The 18805-nt window shown below is 42.3% G+C and overlaps 1 protein-coding gene across 3 annotated transcripts; it reads left to right on the plus strand.

The window, feature by feature from the left end:
* The first annotated feature begins 2337 nt into the window (after positions 1-2337).
* LOC311130589 (bromodomain-containing protein 2-like) lies at positions 2338-18687 on the plus strand. 3 transcript variants are annotated; one of them, XM_084163363.1, is made up of 21 exons: positions 2338-3036; positions 7574-7872; positions 8995-9132; positions 9261-9405; positions 9577-9707; positions 9929-10294; positions 10456-10584; positions 10729-10977; positions 11076-11257; positions 11454-11752; positions 11893-12012; positions 12623-12751; positions 13947-13990; positions 14147-14309; positions 14708-15097; positions 15390-15463; positions 15778-15898; positions 16000-16100; positions 16233-16423; positions 16605-16881; positions 17071-18687. In XM_084163363.1, exons 2-21 carry the CDS (start codon positions 7672-7674, stop codon positions 17137-17139), a joined length of 3519 nt encoding a protein of 1172 aa, XP_084019489.1. In that variant the 5' UTR covers positions 2338-3036; positions 7574-7671; the 3' UTR covers positions 17140-18687. The 3 variants fall into 3 exon arrangements, with proteins under 3 accessions (XP_084019489.1, XP_084019491.1, XP_084019490.1); XM_084163365.1 differs by having other exon boundaries at positions 15781-15898; XM_084163364.1 differs by having other exon boundaries at positions 2398-3036; positions 7577-7872.
* The last annotated feature ends 118 nt before the right edge of the window (positions 18688-18805 follow it).

Below are 18805 nucleotides of genomic sequence, written 5' to 3' on the forward strand. Positions count from 1 at the left end.
CTACCTTCAAACTCAGTGCCTCTTTGCTTGACATCATGGGAAAATCAAAAGAAATCAGCCAAAATTGTAGATCTCCACAAGTCTGGTTCATCCTTGGGAGCAATTTCCAAACGCCTGAAGGTACCACGATCATCTGTACAAACAATTGTATGCAAGTATAAACACCATGGGACCACGCAGCCATCATACCGCCCATGGAAGGAGATGCGTTCTGTCTCCTAGAGATGAACGTACTTTGGTGCAAATCATTCCCAGAACAACAGCAAAGGACCTTGTGAAGATGCTGGAGGAAACAGGTACAAAAATATCTATATCCACAGTAAAACGAGTCCTATATCGACATAACCTGAATGGCCGCTCAACAAGGAAGAAGCCACTGCTCCAAAACCGCCATAAAAAAAGACAGACTACAGTTTGCAACTGCACATGGGGACAAAGATCGTACTTTTTGGAGAAATGTCCTCTGGTCTGATAAAACAAAAATAGAACTGTTTGGCCATAATGACCATCATTATGTTTGGAGGAAAAAGGGGGCAGCTTGCAAGCCGAAGAACACCATCCCAACCGTGAAGCACGGGGTGGCAGCATCATGCTGTGGGGGTGCTTTGCTGCAGGAGGGACTGGTGCACTTCACAAAACAGATGGCATCATGAGGAAGGAAAATTATGTGGATATTTTGAAGCAACATCTCAAGACATCAGTCAGGAAGTTAAAGCTTGGTCGCAAATGGACAATGACCCCAAGCATACTTCCAAAGTTGTGGCAAAATGGCTTAAGGACAACAAAGTCAAGGTATTGGAGTGGCCATCACAAAGCCCTGACCTCAATCCTATAGAACATTTGTGGGCAGAACTGAAAAAGCGTGTGCGAGCAAGGAGGCCTACAAACCTGACTCAGTTACACCAGCTCTGTCAGGAGGAATGGGCCAAAATTCAACCAACTTATTGTGGGAAGCTTGTGGAAGGCTACCTGAAACATTTCACCCAAGTTAAACAATTTAAAGGCAATGCTACCAAATACTAATTGAGTGTATGTGAACTTCTGACCCACTGGGAATGTGATGAAAGAAATAAAAGCTGAAATAAATAATTCTCTCTACTATTATTCTGACATTTCACATTTTTAAAATAAAGTGGTGATCCTAACTGACCTAAGACAGGGAACTTTTACTAGGATTAAATGTCAGGAATTGTGAAAAACTGAGTTTAAATGTATTTGGCTAAGGTGTATGTAAACTTCTGACTTCAACTGTATGTATATAATACATACAATGGTGAGTATAGACAGTATGGACAGCACAGGAGGTTGGTGACACCTTAATTGGGGAGAACGGGCTGGTGGTAATGGATTGAGTGGAATGGTATCAAATACATCAAACACATGGGTTCCATGTGTTTGATGCCATTCCATTGACTGTTCCAGCCATTATTATGAGCCGTCCTCTCCTCAGCAGCCTCCACTGATGGACAGTATATGAATAGAAAAGGTGTGTACAGCAGTAGTTATATAGGATGAGCCTTGACTGGAATACAGTATATACATATGAAGTGGGTAAAACAGTATGTATACATTATTAAATTGACCAGTGTTCGATGCCTATGTACATAAGGCAGCAGTCTCTAAGGTGCAGGGTAGAGTACCGGGTGGCAGCCGGCTTGTAACAGTGACTTCTTCTAGTGTAAAGTAATTGGTAAACTATATTTTCTGAGTAGCTTCCCCAACACTTCACCTTCCCACTGGTTGGTTCAAATCAATTCTGTATCAGCTGAGCCAACAACAAGGCTAGACATGACGTCAGGTAAGGCCCAATTACTGAGCCAATCGCAGAGCCAAAGAGTACGCATGCGTATTTTGACGGAATTCCCCCCCACCCACTCGAAAAGCATTTCAACATATTTCCAAAGACAGTACAGTATGTAGATAGGCTAAAACTGCTTCTCCAATAGAAATCCCCGATCACACTTGTAGGCGATATCATGGCGACGTTGGCTAGCTAAGCTCATGCGTAGAAAACGTCATCGGGTCTAACGGTGGTCTCGCGCCGAACTGCGCATGTGCAGGCCGTCAAATCAGAGGCACTCATTCGATATAAAGTTATTTTTGACGAAAATTAAAACGTGTCAGCTTGTCACTTTCACGAGATTGGAGTAATAACATGTTCAACTACTTAAGTCATTGGCTAGAATCTAGATTGTGCCTTTAGATTTCGAGAAGATTAACAACTAATGAAGAATTGTTCAATTCTCTCATTGACTTCTCAAACCCCAAACCCCGGATTGGTCTGTTTGGTCTGTTTGGCAAGAGTTCCCGGAAGTCTCGCGATGTTGCGCTTCTGGGTTTAGAAACTGTGATTTTCTTAGCTGAACCAGCTACACCGCTTGGCTGTACGCTTTCTTTGGGACAGGCGATTAGAAACACATTTGTGTATAATGTTCGCAAGAAATGTATTGTTTAGCGGCAATTTTCATACTTACACATCAATGGAAGGTTCTAGAATGGTCATGTGATGTGGTTTGACCAGTTATGTTGCTATTTGAAAAATACCCTGCTTTTCCGTGTTTGTTTTTCAGGAGTGCCTTCTCTAACTTTCAAAATATCTAGGTTACCGCATCGAAAAAGAGGACGCGAATGTCAGTGAGCTCAAGGTGAACCGATGTTTGATGTTACAATATCTAGGATATTTTTATTTCAGTAAAACGAAATCCTCTCCCACGCTAGTGAAGAAATGGACTGAATGTATCACGTGAGCTTGTTTGACCAATCACCGCTCGAGTTCTGAACTGAAGTGTATAAATATGAGGCGGTTGCCCATAGAGACGTCCGCCATTGAAGACTACTTTTCAACCTCCTTGATATTGTTAAAACCGTGCATAGTTTTTTTTATTATTTGTTAGCAAACTAAAAATAGCAACATTTTTATCCACCGCATCATCGGCGACAGTTTCATTGGGCATCGTTCCAGCAGAACACGGCCGGCAAAGAGCGTCTGTCTCAGTTCGGCAGTAAAAACAATCTTGTTGTGCCAGAGACGGAAAGGTAAATGTGAAAAGAGGTCCGGGATATATATCCAACACATTGCATTTAATCAGCTGGTTATTTTCAGTGTATCTCCTTATAACGTTGAAACGGAAGGCGTGTGTGGGGGGGAGCTGTTTCAAGTTTGAGCGGTTGGCCTCCTTTTTGTGTGGGCCCTTGACACGGAAATCGTTTCCTGTCACCATTTTGTTACGTAAGCTAACTAGCATTGCTAACAAGCTATAACTAGCCAACTAAGATTCGCTTTTCACATTCAGTGCAAAAAATCGCCATGTTTAGGAGTCAAGCATTAGCGACATAAGGTAGAATTTGATATTTTGTAGGCTGGGCGAAGCTTTCGAGTTTGGGGACGAATTTCGCGTTGTTAATCTAGCTCACGCGCTAGCCACATTTCGGTCCAACCATGTTAATTGCGTGATGCAAGCGTGGAGTTGACCAATGATTCGCAAAAACTATAGGTAACGATTGTAACGTTAACTAGAAATTAACATTGTTAAAGTCGAAGTTATTTAACGAACTAGTCTGCTAATTATTATTGCAGTTGACTAAGGTTGGCTAGCTGGCGATGTACAGCAGGGGTTAAAGTTCTCCGTCACTGCGACGGATTTCCGTCATGGATTCTGAAGAGGTCGTTTTTTCAGTGTAGATCCGCAATATAAATATCAGGGGGGGTGGTTTGGAGATTTGCATTACATTTTAGTAATTTAGCAGACGTTTGGCTGCCTATTACCTACATAAGCATGTCTGTTCTACTAGATATATTACAAAACGCGTGTCTTCTCAAATATTTTATTTTCTGTTACGCTGTGTGCACTGAACTGACATGCATGTTTTTTCTGACACTCCTATATTCAGATGAAGGCATTTAAATAGTCTATAACGCGCACCACTTCGATGCTGAACTCAAACAGCGGTGTGTAAGAGTCAATTCATGCTTGATCCGAAAATGTGGTCGGAGATGCTGTATGGATGGTGTGGCGCAAATGTGGAACCACCGGAGGCACGCAGAGGCCAAATTGAATTCAGACGAACAGCTTCGCCATGTGCGTCTGAAATGTTGTAACAATGCGGAGGGCTCAGTATAGTTCCGCATTGACATGATTTTGTTGACGGTAGGTGAGGGCGAGATGTCCTGTATGAACTCTTAACTTCCTTCACAAAAGCTCTGTGCTGTTCTGCGATGCACAAGAAGTATGCTACATGGCCATTGCAGACGTCAGAATGACCATGTAGCGCCTTTAAGGCCTCAATCACACTGACCGTGTCTTGCATTCTGGTACATAAGAAGTACGTTCATTTCCAATGGAACGCTGCGTTTGCCTTGCAGCTTTGCTTTGCGGTGCATCAAACTTAATGGGTAGATGGCTTGACAGAAATGTTAGCAGAAGGCGAATGTTGAACTTTTGTTGCATACATACCATTTAGCGCATTGACGTGATCGAGGCGTTAAACACATCTCCAATCTTTGTTGAGATCTGATATTCTGCGCGAGACGTAGGCCAATGTCATAGTCCTATCTTCAACATCACATTTCTTAAATCAGGATAAATTTAAGCTAAACTTGGGAGGACAATTGGGACTAACTACTTACAAAAAGCGTGCTTCTGACAGAGCTTCAAAAGTTAATAGCTGTATTAGACTGAAAGATATAAGGTAATTTCGTCAAACCTTAGGCTCTTCATGCTCATTAGTTGCTTTTAACATATTTTCTGGTACTTCACTCTATCCTGTTTTAAGTCTCCCTTCCTAACTGTTTTACATTCCCTGAGAGCTGAGACCAACCAGCAATGTATCCGTGGCCAAATATTCCCAGATTTTCATAAAAGAGCCCCACGTGGACTCTCGTTTCTGCATCACCAAATGTTGCATGAGGCAAAAGAGTAGACTAGGTGCTTTTCAATTATCTTGTTTGGTGAAGCAGGGGTGTAGTACTGCTGGAGTGCACTCGCCACTGCTCACAATGGTGCTTGTTTAGTAAAGTAAGATCAAAGCTGAATAAATGTATTGGAAGATCACATAATGATTCTACATAACAGAACCAAATATAATAGCATAGTGTTACTGTTTACACCACCTCATTTCTTATAAGATTTTAGGATGGTTAGCTGAATAGTCCCTAAAAAAGTTAATGTAGACTACACTGTCCTGCAAAATCATCCTCTTGTCCTGCATTTGGGTATTTTAAATGCACAACAGAACTCTTAAAGGCGCAATGGTGTCTTAAAAGTGCAATGACACACTTTGTAATAGAAACAAAAATAATATGTTTTTTGAGTGCATAACGAATGATAATATACTCTGTGCATGGTCACATACACATATTTAGCAGATGTTATTGCAGGTGTTGTGAAATTCTTGTGTTCCTAGCTCCAACAGTACAAGAGTATCTAACAATTCACAACAATACACATCTAAAAGTAAAATAATGAAATTAAGAAATATATAAATATTATGTTGAAATAATTTAAACACTTTTACCAATATGTTATTGGGCCCGTTTCTGGAGTTGGAAATTATATTTTAGATTGTCGGCATCATTTTATTTTCATTAATTTTGGAGTAAATGGCCTGTTTTAAAAGGTCACCAGAACTGAGCTTCTAAGGGACTTCCCAAGGATTCCAATAGCACAGACCCTGGCCTGATGGCTAATGATGCCAACTAGTTACTCCCATGTCTACCAGTAGAGGGCAGTCAGAAATTGCACAGTGATGCATTGTTGTTTTTCGTGGCTGTGGTAACTAGTGAGTAAACAACCGCATGTTTAAATGATAAAATGCACCTATATATCAATCACTTCTCACATGTAATACACACATTCATCTGTAACGTTAGGTTCTTCTAGTAAATAAAAATGCATGAAGTTGTTTTTCTTTCTATTCAGTCCAGAGCTTAAGTTTTGCACCCCCAAAAATGTTTTGTTCAGTATTAGCTGCATGTATTTTTTTTATAACATACTACTTAATTATCTAACATTAGGCAACGTTAATTGTAAACACATTTTAGTCTTGTTATGAATTGCATTTTCTAATGTTTATTTTTAATGTTTATTTTCTGTTTTGTATGTCCTTGGGAGGACAAATTATAGTTTATCTGTAAAAGTACACTGTATTTATTGAAAGAAAAAATAAACTGCCTAGAAATATCAACATAACTTGTAATGTAAATTCTTTGATTGGGTATGGGCAAAAGTTACATCTCATTTAATGTGTACCTTTTTTGGAAGATTGCAATATTCTTGATTGGATAAGTGGGTAACATAGGCATCCATCTGTGCCAGCACATATGTTTTTTTGTGACCTGTTAGCTACCAAGTTTGAATTTCAAGATGGTGAATGACACTAAACGTCCCCTGCCTACAAGTCTGTTGGAAGTGTTTTTCTCATTTTATGAGTGAAAAGTTGAAAACGTTTGACTGATTGGGCATTTCCCAGAGAAATTGGGCCGATAGTTTACTGTATTATGGACAGCGTAGTTTGTTCGTATGTTATGTAATTCATCTTATGTTGAATCATTTTCATGGCTTAAAGTTAGGTACTTTATGAATGTTTTTGAATGGAATAACAAGGGGTTAAGTTGAATCATCATACAAATATGTAATAGCCATTTTCCTGGAATATAACATTGAGACTGTGATGCAGAACCTTGAACTTAGTGACTATTTTCTATTTTTTTCTGCGAAGTGAAGAGGCCTAATGCTTGATGCCTAGAATGTTGCTACTTATTTGAGTGTAACTAATTGTCCAAAATGTTTGACTGAAAACATAGATGCTTACAAGTTCATCACTTGGCATGGTGCTTTGTAGAGTCAATTGATACGCCCATACTTTTCATAAGACCATTTGGTTGGATGGTAGAGGAGAGGACTGCTCACAGAGGGGCTTTGCTGTGGGTTCTGATGGGAGAATTAGTACAAATATCTGCGGTTTTGTTTGTCAAGCCATATTCCTCTGACATATTTACATTTTAGTCATTTAGCAGACGCTCTTATCCAGAGCGACTTACAGTTAGTTGAGGTAAGCAAATTTGGAGCTTTAGATGCCACAACATTGGACATCAGAATTGTAATGTTGCCTGTAGCCCAAAATAAACAGTTCCAGTAGGTGGCAGTAGAAATCAGTTCTGAATAGCATAGGATTAATTGTTTGCTTTTTGTAGTTATGTTTTGCTCGTAATTTTATTTTGTAAAACTGTTTTTTTTTGTTGCACAAAATCGCCACATCAATGTGCCTGTATGGCGCCGTCTATGGACACACTGGTGTACGATATGGCAGTGATGGGTTTACCTATTGGGCTTTCAGAGCCATCTTTAATTTTATGCAGATGGCATTTTCAAGGCTGTGTTTTTTTTTAAATTGTGGCTGAAGCCTTCCCATCTTAATAAAACGGTAAATTCATCAACTTTATCACCATGGCAGTGTGATTCTGCTCTGGATATTGTACCAGGGGATCAAAAGGGGTTTTGTCATTATTATTATTATTATACAGTTATCTATAGAGAAATGCACATCCATGCTGAAAATCACCCCTCTCTTTCAGTAGTCTTGGAGGAAGATGTGTGATGAGAGCTGAGCTACGGAAAATAAGTGTCGCTCTGAACTGCTACCCGTGTCTACTGCGCTTCGGACTGCATCACGATGACAGACGCCAAATGCCCCTCGATGTCCAGGGTGGGAGGCGTGAACCCTCCTCCGCCGAAGTTCAAGAACCCAAAGAAGCCTGGTCGCCTCACCAACCAGCTGCAGTACCTGGAGAAGGTGGTAGTCAAGGCCCTGTGGAGACACAACTTCTCCTGGCCTTTCAGGACGCCTGTCGATGCTGTCGGACTGCACATTCCAGTGAGTCTCACTTTTTGTTACTTGCAATGACTTTTTATATATGGTTGTTTTTCCTTACTATACTGAACAAAAATATAAACGCAACATGCAATAATTTCAAAGATTTTATTGAGTTAGTTCATATAAGGAAATCAGTCAATTGAAATAAATTCATTAGCTCCTAATCAATGGATTTCACATGACTGGGCAGGGGCGAAGCCATAGGTGGGCCTGGGAGGAGCCAGGCCCAGGCAATCAAAATGAGCTTTTCCCCACAAAAGGGCTTTATTACAGACAGAAATACTCCTCAGTTTCATCAGCTGTCTGGGTGACTGGTCTCAGACTATCCCGTAGGTGACTAAGCCGGATGTGGAGGTCCTGGGCTTGCGTGGTTACAGATGGTCTGCGGTTGTGAGGCCGGTTGGACGTACTGCCAAATTCTTTTAAAATGACGTTGGAGGCTGCTTATGGTAGAGAAATTAACATTCAATTCTCTGCCAGCAGCTCTGAGGGACATTCCTGCAGTCAGCATACCAATTGCACGCTCCCTCAATTTGAGACATCTCTGGCATTGTGTTGTGTGACAAAACTGCACATTTTAATGTGGCCTTTTATTCTTACCAGCACAAGGTGCACCTATGTAATGATCATGCTGTTTATTCAGCTTCTTGATATGCCACACCTATGTAATGATCATGCTGTTTATTCAGCTTCTTGATATGCCACACCTATGTAATGATCATGCTGTTTATTCAGTTTCTTGATATGCTACACCTGTCAGGTGGATGGATTATCTTGACAAAGGAGAAATGCTCACTAACAGGGATGTAAAGAAATGTGTGCACCAAATTTGAGAGAAATAAGCTTTTTGTGTATATGGAACATTTCTGGGATCTTTTGTTTCAGCTCATGAAACATGGGACCATCACTTTACATGTTGCGTTTTATGTTTTTGTTCAGTGTAAGTTGAGTGCACTGACCAAGTTGCTCTAGGTAAGTGTCTGCTAAATTACTAAAATGTAATTGTCAAATGTTTTATTTTACTTGTTTATTTTTCTGCATTTCCTCCATGCACGTCCATCATGGCCACTTAAGAATCTTAACTTTTGTATTTAACAACTTCCCATTGTTTCTCTATTTTAGGATTACTATACAATTATCAAGACGCCAATGGACTTGAGCACCATCAAGAAGCGTCTTCAGAATAATTATTACTGCAAGGCATTGGAATGCATACAGGACTTCAACAAACTCTTCACCAACTGCTATGTATATAATCGGGTAAGGATTTTTTATTTATTTATTTCATAATCGTGTTGTATTCATTCGCCACACACCAGTAGTGTAGGCCTACATGGTCTCCTATTGAATGACAGAAAGCGCAATAATTGTGATTACATTTTTTCCAGCCTGGAGATGACATAGTTCTGATGGCCCAAGCCTTGGAGAAGATCTTCCTACAGAGAGTGGCTGAGATGCCCCAGGAAGAGACTGAGATATCTGACATCACAACCAAGACACCAGTGAAGGGTGGGAGGAAGTCCTCCTCTGCTGGTAGGCTGCACCAGCTGCTTAATCGTGCACATACATTGTATGCGTCCCAAATGGGTGGCACCCTATTCCCTTTATAATGAACTACTTTCGACCAGGGCCATAGAGCGCTGTACTATCTTTCATGTATTCCTAGGAGTACATTCTGCCTGCTAAATATCTTCCTCTGTGTAGGTGTGGTGAAGCTGAGGCCCCAGTCCCCTGTGTCTGAGGTGGTGTTCCAGCAGACGGTGACAGTCATCCCTCCTGAGGCCCTCCACACCGTCCCCCCTGCTGCCCAGCTCTCCTCACACATAGCAGCCAAAGTCAGTACCTCTTCACAATTACCTCAGTGTGTACTGTATATATTTTGACAGCAGCTTTAACCTCTATACCACTTATACATGCCACATAAACATCGCTTTTGTAGTTTACAGAATACTTTGTAACATGTATACTGTGCAAACTCTGTTTAGTCTGTATTTTGTGATTGCATTTCCACCCTTCTCAGATAACACCCACCCCTGTTGTATTCATATCGTTTCAGATCAAGAAAGGTGTGAAGAGAAAAGCAGACACCACCACGCCGACAGCCTCTGCTCCGATCACCAGCTGCAAGTCGTCCCCCATCATTGATGGCTCGACAGCCTGTAAGCTGTTCTCCAGGCGGGGCAGCGGTCGGCCCATCAAACCCCCCAGGAAAGACTTGCCGGACTCTCCCCAGCACCACCAGAGCAAGAAGAGTAAGCTCTCTGATCAGCTCCGCTTCTGTAACTGCATCCTGAAGGAGATGTTCACCAAGAGGCACGCGGCCTACGCCTGGCCCTTCTATAAGCCGGTGGATACGGAGGCCCTGGGTCTACGTGACTACCACGACATCATCATGCAGCCCATGGACCTGGGCACCATACGGGTTAGATAGCCGTATTACACTAAACTAAACTTGTGTTGAACAAGAGAGGCTAGTTAGTATCTGCCAGGGTTACTTTGGTCTAGCTGTATCTTGTTCTCTCTTACTATTATGAAGATTACAGTATTTGTGATGACACTGAAGATGTACGTGTTTTCTCACAGAAAAAAATGGACGGACGTGAATACATGGATGCCCAGGAGTTTGCTGCTGATTTCAGACTCATGTTTTCCAACTGTTACAAATACAACCCACCCACCCACGAGGTTGTTATTATGGCAAGAAAACTCCAGGTATGATTGCCCTTGGTTTCAGCCAGTCCAGTCCCTAGAAGCTGTCTAAATAAATTGCGATGCAATAACGAAAGTACAATATGAATTAAAATAGATGGTTGGTGAGAAGGTTTGACTAGATGACATGTGGCCCCTACCCACCAGGATGTGTTTGAGGCACGCTGGCTGAAGCTTCCAGACGAGCCAGTGAGGAGTGCTGGTGATCCAGGACACCACGGTCACCACAGGGACAAGAAAGGGAGAGGAGATGGGCCTGAGAGCTCTTCCAGCACAGGCAGCAGTGACAGCGAGAGCTTGTCTGAATCGGAGTCCTCCTCTGGCACGGAGGAGGAAGAGGAGGAGGAAGAAGAGGAGGAGGCCAGAGCTCTACGGCTGGCTAAACTAGAGGAACAGGTATGTTGTGTCATCTTACCTGGGCATGCTGACATTACTGTTCTGTTACCTACTACCTTGTATCTAACTGATTCCCCCTCTCCTCCTCTTCTTTTCAGTTGAAAGCGGTGCACGATCAGCTACAGAAACTCACCCAGGAGCCCCTGCTCAAACCAAAGAAGAAAGAGAAATCAAAGGAGAGAAGAAGGAAGAAGGAAACGAGTAGTAGACCGAAGCATGAAGAAGACCTGAGGAAACACAAAGTACAGCAGAGGGGCATCAATAAGGGCACGCCTGCTGTGTAAGTGACCAATACATTGTTGATAAATTGCTCTAATTGTGTTCTAATCCCTATCCCCAGTGGGACTCCTTTTCTTCAGCCAATACACAGGATTATTATCTATTTTGTTCAAACTATTGTTGCCAGTTGCCTATGTTACTTTGAAACAAACTTCCATTGTCCTAGAGTTTCTTAATGTCTTTTCACCCCTCTGTAGGCACTGCAAGAGGAGGAGGATGGCGCTCCCAGTGGTGCCCTACAAGTCTGATGAGGAAGAGGTGCCAGCGGTGCCCATGTCGTACGGTGAGAAGAGGCAGCTGAGCCTGGACATCAACAAGCTTCCGGGGGACAAACTGGGCAAGGTGGTGAACATCATTCAGGCCAGGGAGGCATCGCTCAGAGACTCCAACCCTGAGGAGATCGAGATCGACTTTGAGACCCTCAAGCCCTCCACCCTCAGGGCCCTGGAGAGCTTCGCCATGACCTGCCTCAGGAAACGGCCCAAGAAACCCAAGCGTGAGTAGTTGTAGTACACACCTTTCTTTCTGAGCTTCCTTGGGGGTTGATAATTGCACATAATTTAGATCTCTGTACTGCTGACCAAGGACATTACCAGGCTCAAATGACATAGTTATTTTCCATCTTCTTTCTTCCAGTGAATAAGCTGGTGAAAACCAAAGGAGAGATGCAGACTGTGAAGAAGCAGGATTCAGAGAAACATCTCCAGAGTATTACTGAGGAGCCGAGCTCACTGGCCAAGAAGAAAAAGACAACCAGTAAGTAAACCCTGAAGCTGTGGTAGCAAGGACCAGAGCCATACAGTGTAAATAAAGAGTTGGGCCAATGCGGTTGAACGTTCCGAGAGCGCCACTTTCTCTTCCATAGCCATTGCTAAGTGATAACGCTTTTGCTTTATGATGTTTATTTCTGATAGTTTTCAAAACCTATGAAGATGTCCATTGAAAGCAGATATGCAATTTGTTGACACTACAACACAGTAAAGACTTGGATACACATTATCCCGAATGCTAATCAATAACAACTTGTTTTGCTTGTTTACAGTGGGTCATTTCTTAGGGAACAGTCGGAGGCGCTCTCGTTTTGTTACATCACCAACGTTTCAAGAATAAAGTTCTATATGGGCGCTAATATGGCGGCCGTTCTAAAACCTGGCCTCTCTCCCTCAAATGTATATATGGCTCTGTCAAGGACCAGTGTGTCTGTGATCTAGGGGCCTTGTTGTCCTTAGGAGGGTCAGGGAATATGGGTTCTTCTATGTTTTCTCTCTACTCTCCAATAGTGAATAACTCAACTGTGCAGTGCTTGCTTCAGTCTTTCTCTCTGTTGTCCTATACGTGACAGTTGTCCCTCTCTGTTTCCCTCCAGATGAGCTCCCCATGGCTCCTGCTGTCCCAGACCTGGCCCAGCCGTCCCATCTCAGTGAGGGCAGCGGCTCTGACAGCTCCAGCAGTAGTAGTGATTCTAGCACTTCTGATAGCAGGGACTCTGAATCAGGTTAGCTGTTCTCCTCAGCACTAAGCACTACCCTACCTACCCACTCCCTTTCCCCACTCTCTACACAGAGAACAATATATGGCTTAAAACCCACTGGGATTCTCTAGCCCCTGTAGCACAGAACTCTGTCACTTTTTCACCTGCTGGCAAAACCATAATACTTGAAGAAATATGAATGTGTATTTTTGTATGTTTTATTTTATTATTATGTACGCTTAGTCTGTCTATATAGCCAACTCTGTCACACAAACCTCTTCCTTCAGATTATTAGGGTGCTATATTTATGTTTAATAATGTTATTGTTTTGTTGCAGTTTCACTGAATTTATTTGACCTTCCTTTGAGGCCAGCCAGCCAGCCTTCTGTGCAAAATGTCAATTATCCAACGGGCCCCAGACTGCTGCTACCGTCCAAATCTGAAGTCAATTAAGAATAGGGACAAGTTCTTAAACTGCCCATACAGACCAGGCACTAGTTATAAGCTAAACATCTTATTTTCACTCCTACCGGTAGCTATAAATCTTTGATAAACATTGCAAAAATCAGATGGGTAGGGCTAGAGAAGTACCAGACAGCGTTACCATGCTCTTCACCCCCCTCATCTCACCCTCCATACTCTGAACCATTGCAGAGTCAAAGCTGGTCCTCATCACTATTACACTGGTTTTGATTGTACTCTGATTTTTGTACTTTCTGTGTTGGGTTTTTGCACGATTTAGTAAGGAGCAATATTAGCTTAAAACGCATACAATCTATGATGTATTTAAAGTACTCGCCAGATTGTAACGTTAATGCAGACCTTGATGGAGTAGGATTTCTGCTGCACTACTGCATTTTGTAGCCAGTGCTAATGTTTTTTTGTTCCAGTTTAACCTAACATAGTTAGAATTTAAACGTATTTGTCTTGGTGGTCAACACCTAGAGGTTCAAATAAATACATTTTGATAGACAATTTTACTGTTAAGTTGTGTTTTTCTTTTCATTTTTGTCACAAATCGTTAAAGCCTACTTGACACATTTTGCTTGCAACCACAACTTAAGCTTTAACTGAAAATTGGTATGAAAGAGTAGTGATTCCAGAGTAGGTCAGTGGAATTGTTTTGGTATTATTTCAGGTTAGTGAAGTAGATCTTAGTTTTTATTTTCCAGTTATCCAACAGTGGGTAAATTAAACTACTATTGTGCCTTTCTTTCAGTGAAAAACAAAAGCAAAGGCACACCCCACAAGGTCAAGACGAAGGTAAATCTGTAACATAGGCCCTACTTCCTTTAACCTAGTGGTCTAATTCACATGGTTATACTTTCACTTTTGTGATATTTGGATGAATATACTTGAAGGTTGGAACTACAGTGCATTTTTATTATAAATTGTAAGTCCTTTCCTTCCCATCTGAAGTCTAAAAAGAAGAAATCTGTGAAGAAAGGCTCATCGTCGGAGTCTTCTCTCCAGACCAGCCAGCCCCCGCCTGCCTCTCCACCCCCAGCAGCAGTCACTAAAGGCCAGTCTACACAGCAACACCCAGCCCAGCCTCCTCTAGATCTGCTCATGTCACCCCCAGGTAATAAACGCTTGTTGCCTTCACATTCTGTGTGGGCTGTAAAGGAACTCGATGGACAACCATGCCAAGTTCTGTAACACTATCTTTGATTATTTAAAGGTGGTTGACACTGCTCTTCCAAAGTCCTTAGTGTCAGCCCTAGCTATGGAAATGCAATTTCTCCTGAAAGGAGCAGGTTTTAAGACCATGGAAAGTCGCAGGCTGGACCGGGGCCCCTGTGGAAATCACATGAGGATTGCATTTTTTGTGTTCGAGATTAAATAGCTGGAGTGCCAGGTTTCTCTGGGCAGTGTTTCTGTGTCTCATGGGTGTAGTTGATTTTAGCTATGAAGTCAGATTGGAATGGAAGCCTTGTCTTACTGTTTCTCTTGAATCTCCCCCTCCCCACTTGTCTTCAGCCTTACACAGCCGCCTGCCTCCGCAGCCTTCAAGACCTAGTTCCAAAGCAGCACCACTACCTCGCAAAAACATGGTGGCTCCCCTGCAGCTCACTGACAGTCAGCCCCAACTACAAGACCCCTCATCTGAGAGCCCTACTACCCCATCCCTCACTCCCCCTTCTTCCTCCTCCTGTGACCCCTCCCTGACTCTAACTCTGCCCACAGACCCACTCAGCACAACACCCACCCCCACACACAAACCTCCCTCCAGCCTACTCTGTTCGCCCCGGCCCCCTCCCTCTCCCCTAGCACACCTCCCCTCTCCTCAGTGTCATTCACCAGGCCAGACACAGGAGGTGAAAACTGGGCCAGTTTATCTCAATCCACCTGATAGGGCACAACAGGAAGGTAAGGTCTCTTCAGTCAGCTAAGCATCACCCTCCCCCCTAGCTTGTAGCTGTTAGCATGTCCACTCCCCTGTGTGCTGCCTGCTTCTCAGCCCATAGCTGATCATGTCTGTAGATGGTGTGTTTTGTCTCTTTGTTTACAGTGTGTTATAGATGCCATGTCACCATCGCTGTAGCACAGGCTGCATATCTTGTCCCGCTCTGCTCCCCATCAACTGCTGCCTGCTTACATCCACAGTGTTCGTGTCTATGTGGAGAATAATACACTGCTTTGTTTTTCTCCTGTACATCAGGTCTGTCTGCGCTGCTGTCCCCTCTGACCTCTCCTCCTGTAGGTTTCCTACAGGCTGCTGCCAGCAGATATGAGGTATGCTCTCCTCTTCCTGTTGTTGATGGATGAATTGTGACACTGGATTAAATCACTGTTTAAATAAATGTCTCTGTCCTTGGCATTTATTAATATCGCATGAGTTGATTTGGTATATTTTTTTGGAAGGAAATTTGATTAAAATTGATACAAGTCTACAGTGTTATTTTCCTTTCTGTTGCGATTTAAATGTGTATTTCACTTGCCAAGTCCTTAATGAGTGGAGACAGCCGGTTGATTGTGTGAAATAGCATTGGCCTTAGCCCTGGGAGTGGTAATGGAGGTTTAACACTGTAAATCTCACTTTGTGGTAGCAGCCGTGCCCAGTACTGTTGTCCCCTCTACAAGACAGCCCGTTGCAGCCTGTGAAGGATGACAGGAGGCCCTCAGAAGCACTGGAGGAGACTCACTACAGGATGCTTCAGAAACAGCCTAGTAAGCAGAACTGTGTGTCCGTGTACGCTGTGTAAATGTTTTCCTTCAGAATTTCTTTACAGAAATCGTTTTAATGGACTCTATTTACTCTGCCTCCCCAGATCCCAGACCCTCTGACAGTGTGATTGATGGTGGCAACACCAGCCTATCTCATCCAGCGAATAAAACCACTGCAGACGGAAAAAACACGCCTGCCAAAAAAGTAAGCAAATGTGAATTAAACTTAACACTACCATCATTAATTACTTGAAATACACTGTATACATGCCCATTGATGCGTTTTATATTATTTGTCCGAAAAAGGTAACTTCATTTGTGAAACTATCCTGTGTAGGATATTGTCCTGAAGAATGCGGACTCCTGGGCTAGTCTGAGGAAGATGTCCATTTCCACTACCTCCACGGTGAGGTCATCGAAGGAGAGCTTTGATAAGTTTCGCAGGGCAGCCATAGAGAAGGAGGAGCGAGAGAAAGCTCTGATTCTAAGGAGGATGCAGATGAAGGAGATGGCTTCTGGGAAGAGCAGGTATTATTCATCCATTCACTCATAAACATATTTTCTTAATTTATTCTGTAGTCTTATCAGTTTCATATCTTGTAGGTAATGCTGCCTCACCCAAAATACTCAAATAAAACAGTAGATCTCTATCAATACGTGAGTGGTACTTGATGTGCCAGCTGACATTGTTGTGATGTGTTCTGTTCAGCCTGACTATGCCAGTATCGGTGCCAGTACCAGTGCCACCTAGAGCAGCAGAACCGGAGCCCCTGCCCTGTAGAACTCCAACCCCAGAGCCAGCAGAGATCCCCCTGCAGACAGAGGCCATCGTGGAGCCTCCGCCTCCTAAAGCTCCAGAGACCCTGAAAGAGGAGCCTCCAGCGGCTGCCCCAACCCCTCCTCCGCCCCTCACTACTCAGACCTCTGTGGACAAGGAGAGGGAGATGGCCCGCAGGAGAGAACAGGAGCGACGCAGACGAGAGGCTGTACGTTCCTTTTATCTAACCTTTTATACAGGTTATTCTCATTAAGAAAATATTTTTAACAAAATACCTCCTTCAGTTCATTGTTTTTTTTCTTCCATGTATCTTGTTATGCCAGTCATTCTTCTGTTCTTTTGTACAGTTTAATCCCAGACTGTGTAATCTCATAACCTACGTCCTCTCCTTCCTCAGATGTCTGGTATCATTGACATGACCATGCAGAGTGACATCATGGCAACGTTTGAGAAGAACCTGGACTAAACTAAAATGGCAGCAGACAGTGCAGCTTGTGACCGACTGATGTCTTCTGTTGTTGGACAATAAATAAATGAGCATGGTGTTCCAGTAGACAGCACCCTAGGCTCCTTCTCTCCCTCCAGACACTGGCTGTCTGAACAGAGCGAGCTGCATCTAAATTAAGAAAACGGGTCATTGTTGCTTTCCAAATGACAATCCTACCCCCTATATAGTGCACTACTTTGGGCTCTGGTCAAAATTAGTACAATAATAGGGAATAGGGAGCCATTTGGGACAGCCTATTACTATCCTTACCAGGGGAAGCTTGTACTGTACTATAGCAGCATCACATAACAAAACCCCAGTACATTTTAGTATTGTTGTCAACTGTAAGAAGATACTGTAAGATGTAAAATATTGATATTGCAACAAAAAAACACTCAATGGACCATAGATAGATGGTGTTTGTCTTTATTTTATTTTTATTTTTTTACTTGTGGTGATGGTGGTTTTGTAAATATCTGCTGCACTGAAGTAATGCTTACCTCTTAGAGAAAAAGAAGACTAAGTAAAAAGTTAGCAAAATGAAGAGCTGTTGAAAATGTAACTGTTTCCACCAACACGTGGAGTCCTCGCTCTGTTTCTTTTCACCTAGGTTACATCCCAAATGGCACCCTATTGCCTTTGTTGTGCATTACTTTTGACCAGGGCCCACAGGGCTCTTGTAAAAAGTAGTGCACTATATAGAGAATAGGGTGCCATTTGGGGCACTATACTAGGTGAGTCCTCCTATGACTGCAGTACACATCAAGCGGTTTACACACTTCTTAACATTCCAACTCTTTGACTTGGCTGAAATGCATAACCTGACCTTTTTTTGAGTTTGCTACACTCCCAAATAGTAATACTATTATATATATCCATGTACTGCACTGTATTGTTTCTCCAGTTATAGTGCTTATCTTCATACTTCATTCATAGTTACAATTCTGCACCTTTTTGTGGAAAAAATCTTCAATATGATGCTCTGACTTTTACAATACATGTCCTATTTGACTGACTTAAGTATAAAAATGCCTTTCTGTTCCAGAATGTGTGAACATAAAATATTTTTGTTTATCTGTATGAAATCATACTTGGTATTTTGTTACACGGAGGCTGAAGATGTCGGTCTTTGCCAAAATGTAAGTTTCAAATGTGGGACTTATTTAAAACTATACACTTTCCTTGTTTTGAGTTTCTGCTTGAAAAAGTTGAAGTGCCATATATAGTGGTGTGCTTATAGCGAACTTTAGGCATTGTTGATGCCTGCATTGTTCGCTTTTTCTAATCAAGATCCATTCCTGACTAAATGTTTTGGGAGACAACATGTAAGACTTTGTTAATGGTTTGTTTGATCCTATGGTTCTAGCTATTCTGCAGTGTTTTTTATTTCTCTGACATGACGAACAGTAGCACTTTATTCTGTATCTTGTGGTATGAGTGCATGTCATACCATTATAGAGAAAGAACTAATATAATTTTGAGAAGATCACACTAAAAGCTAAATCATAAAAAAAGATTTTCATTGAAGCACTGTGTTTTCTGTGTTTGTTTAGTGTTGAGATTTCATGGATGATTATAGAAGTGCTTGACTTGGACTGAAATAGGTTATAGTACTCATTTTGGTTGCTGGTACTGTTTATTTAAG

This window comes from Coregonus lavaretus, assembly GCF_964263955.1.
Source record: "Coregonus lavaretus genome assembly, chromosome: 6".
In the NCBI taxonomy this organism is placed as follows: Eukaryota; Metazoa; Chordata; class Actinopteri; order Salmoniformes; family Salmonidae; genus Coregonus; species Coregonus lavaretus.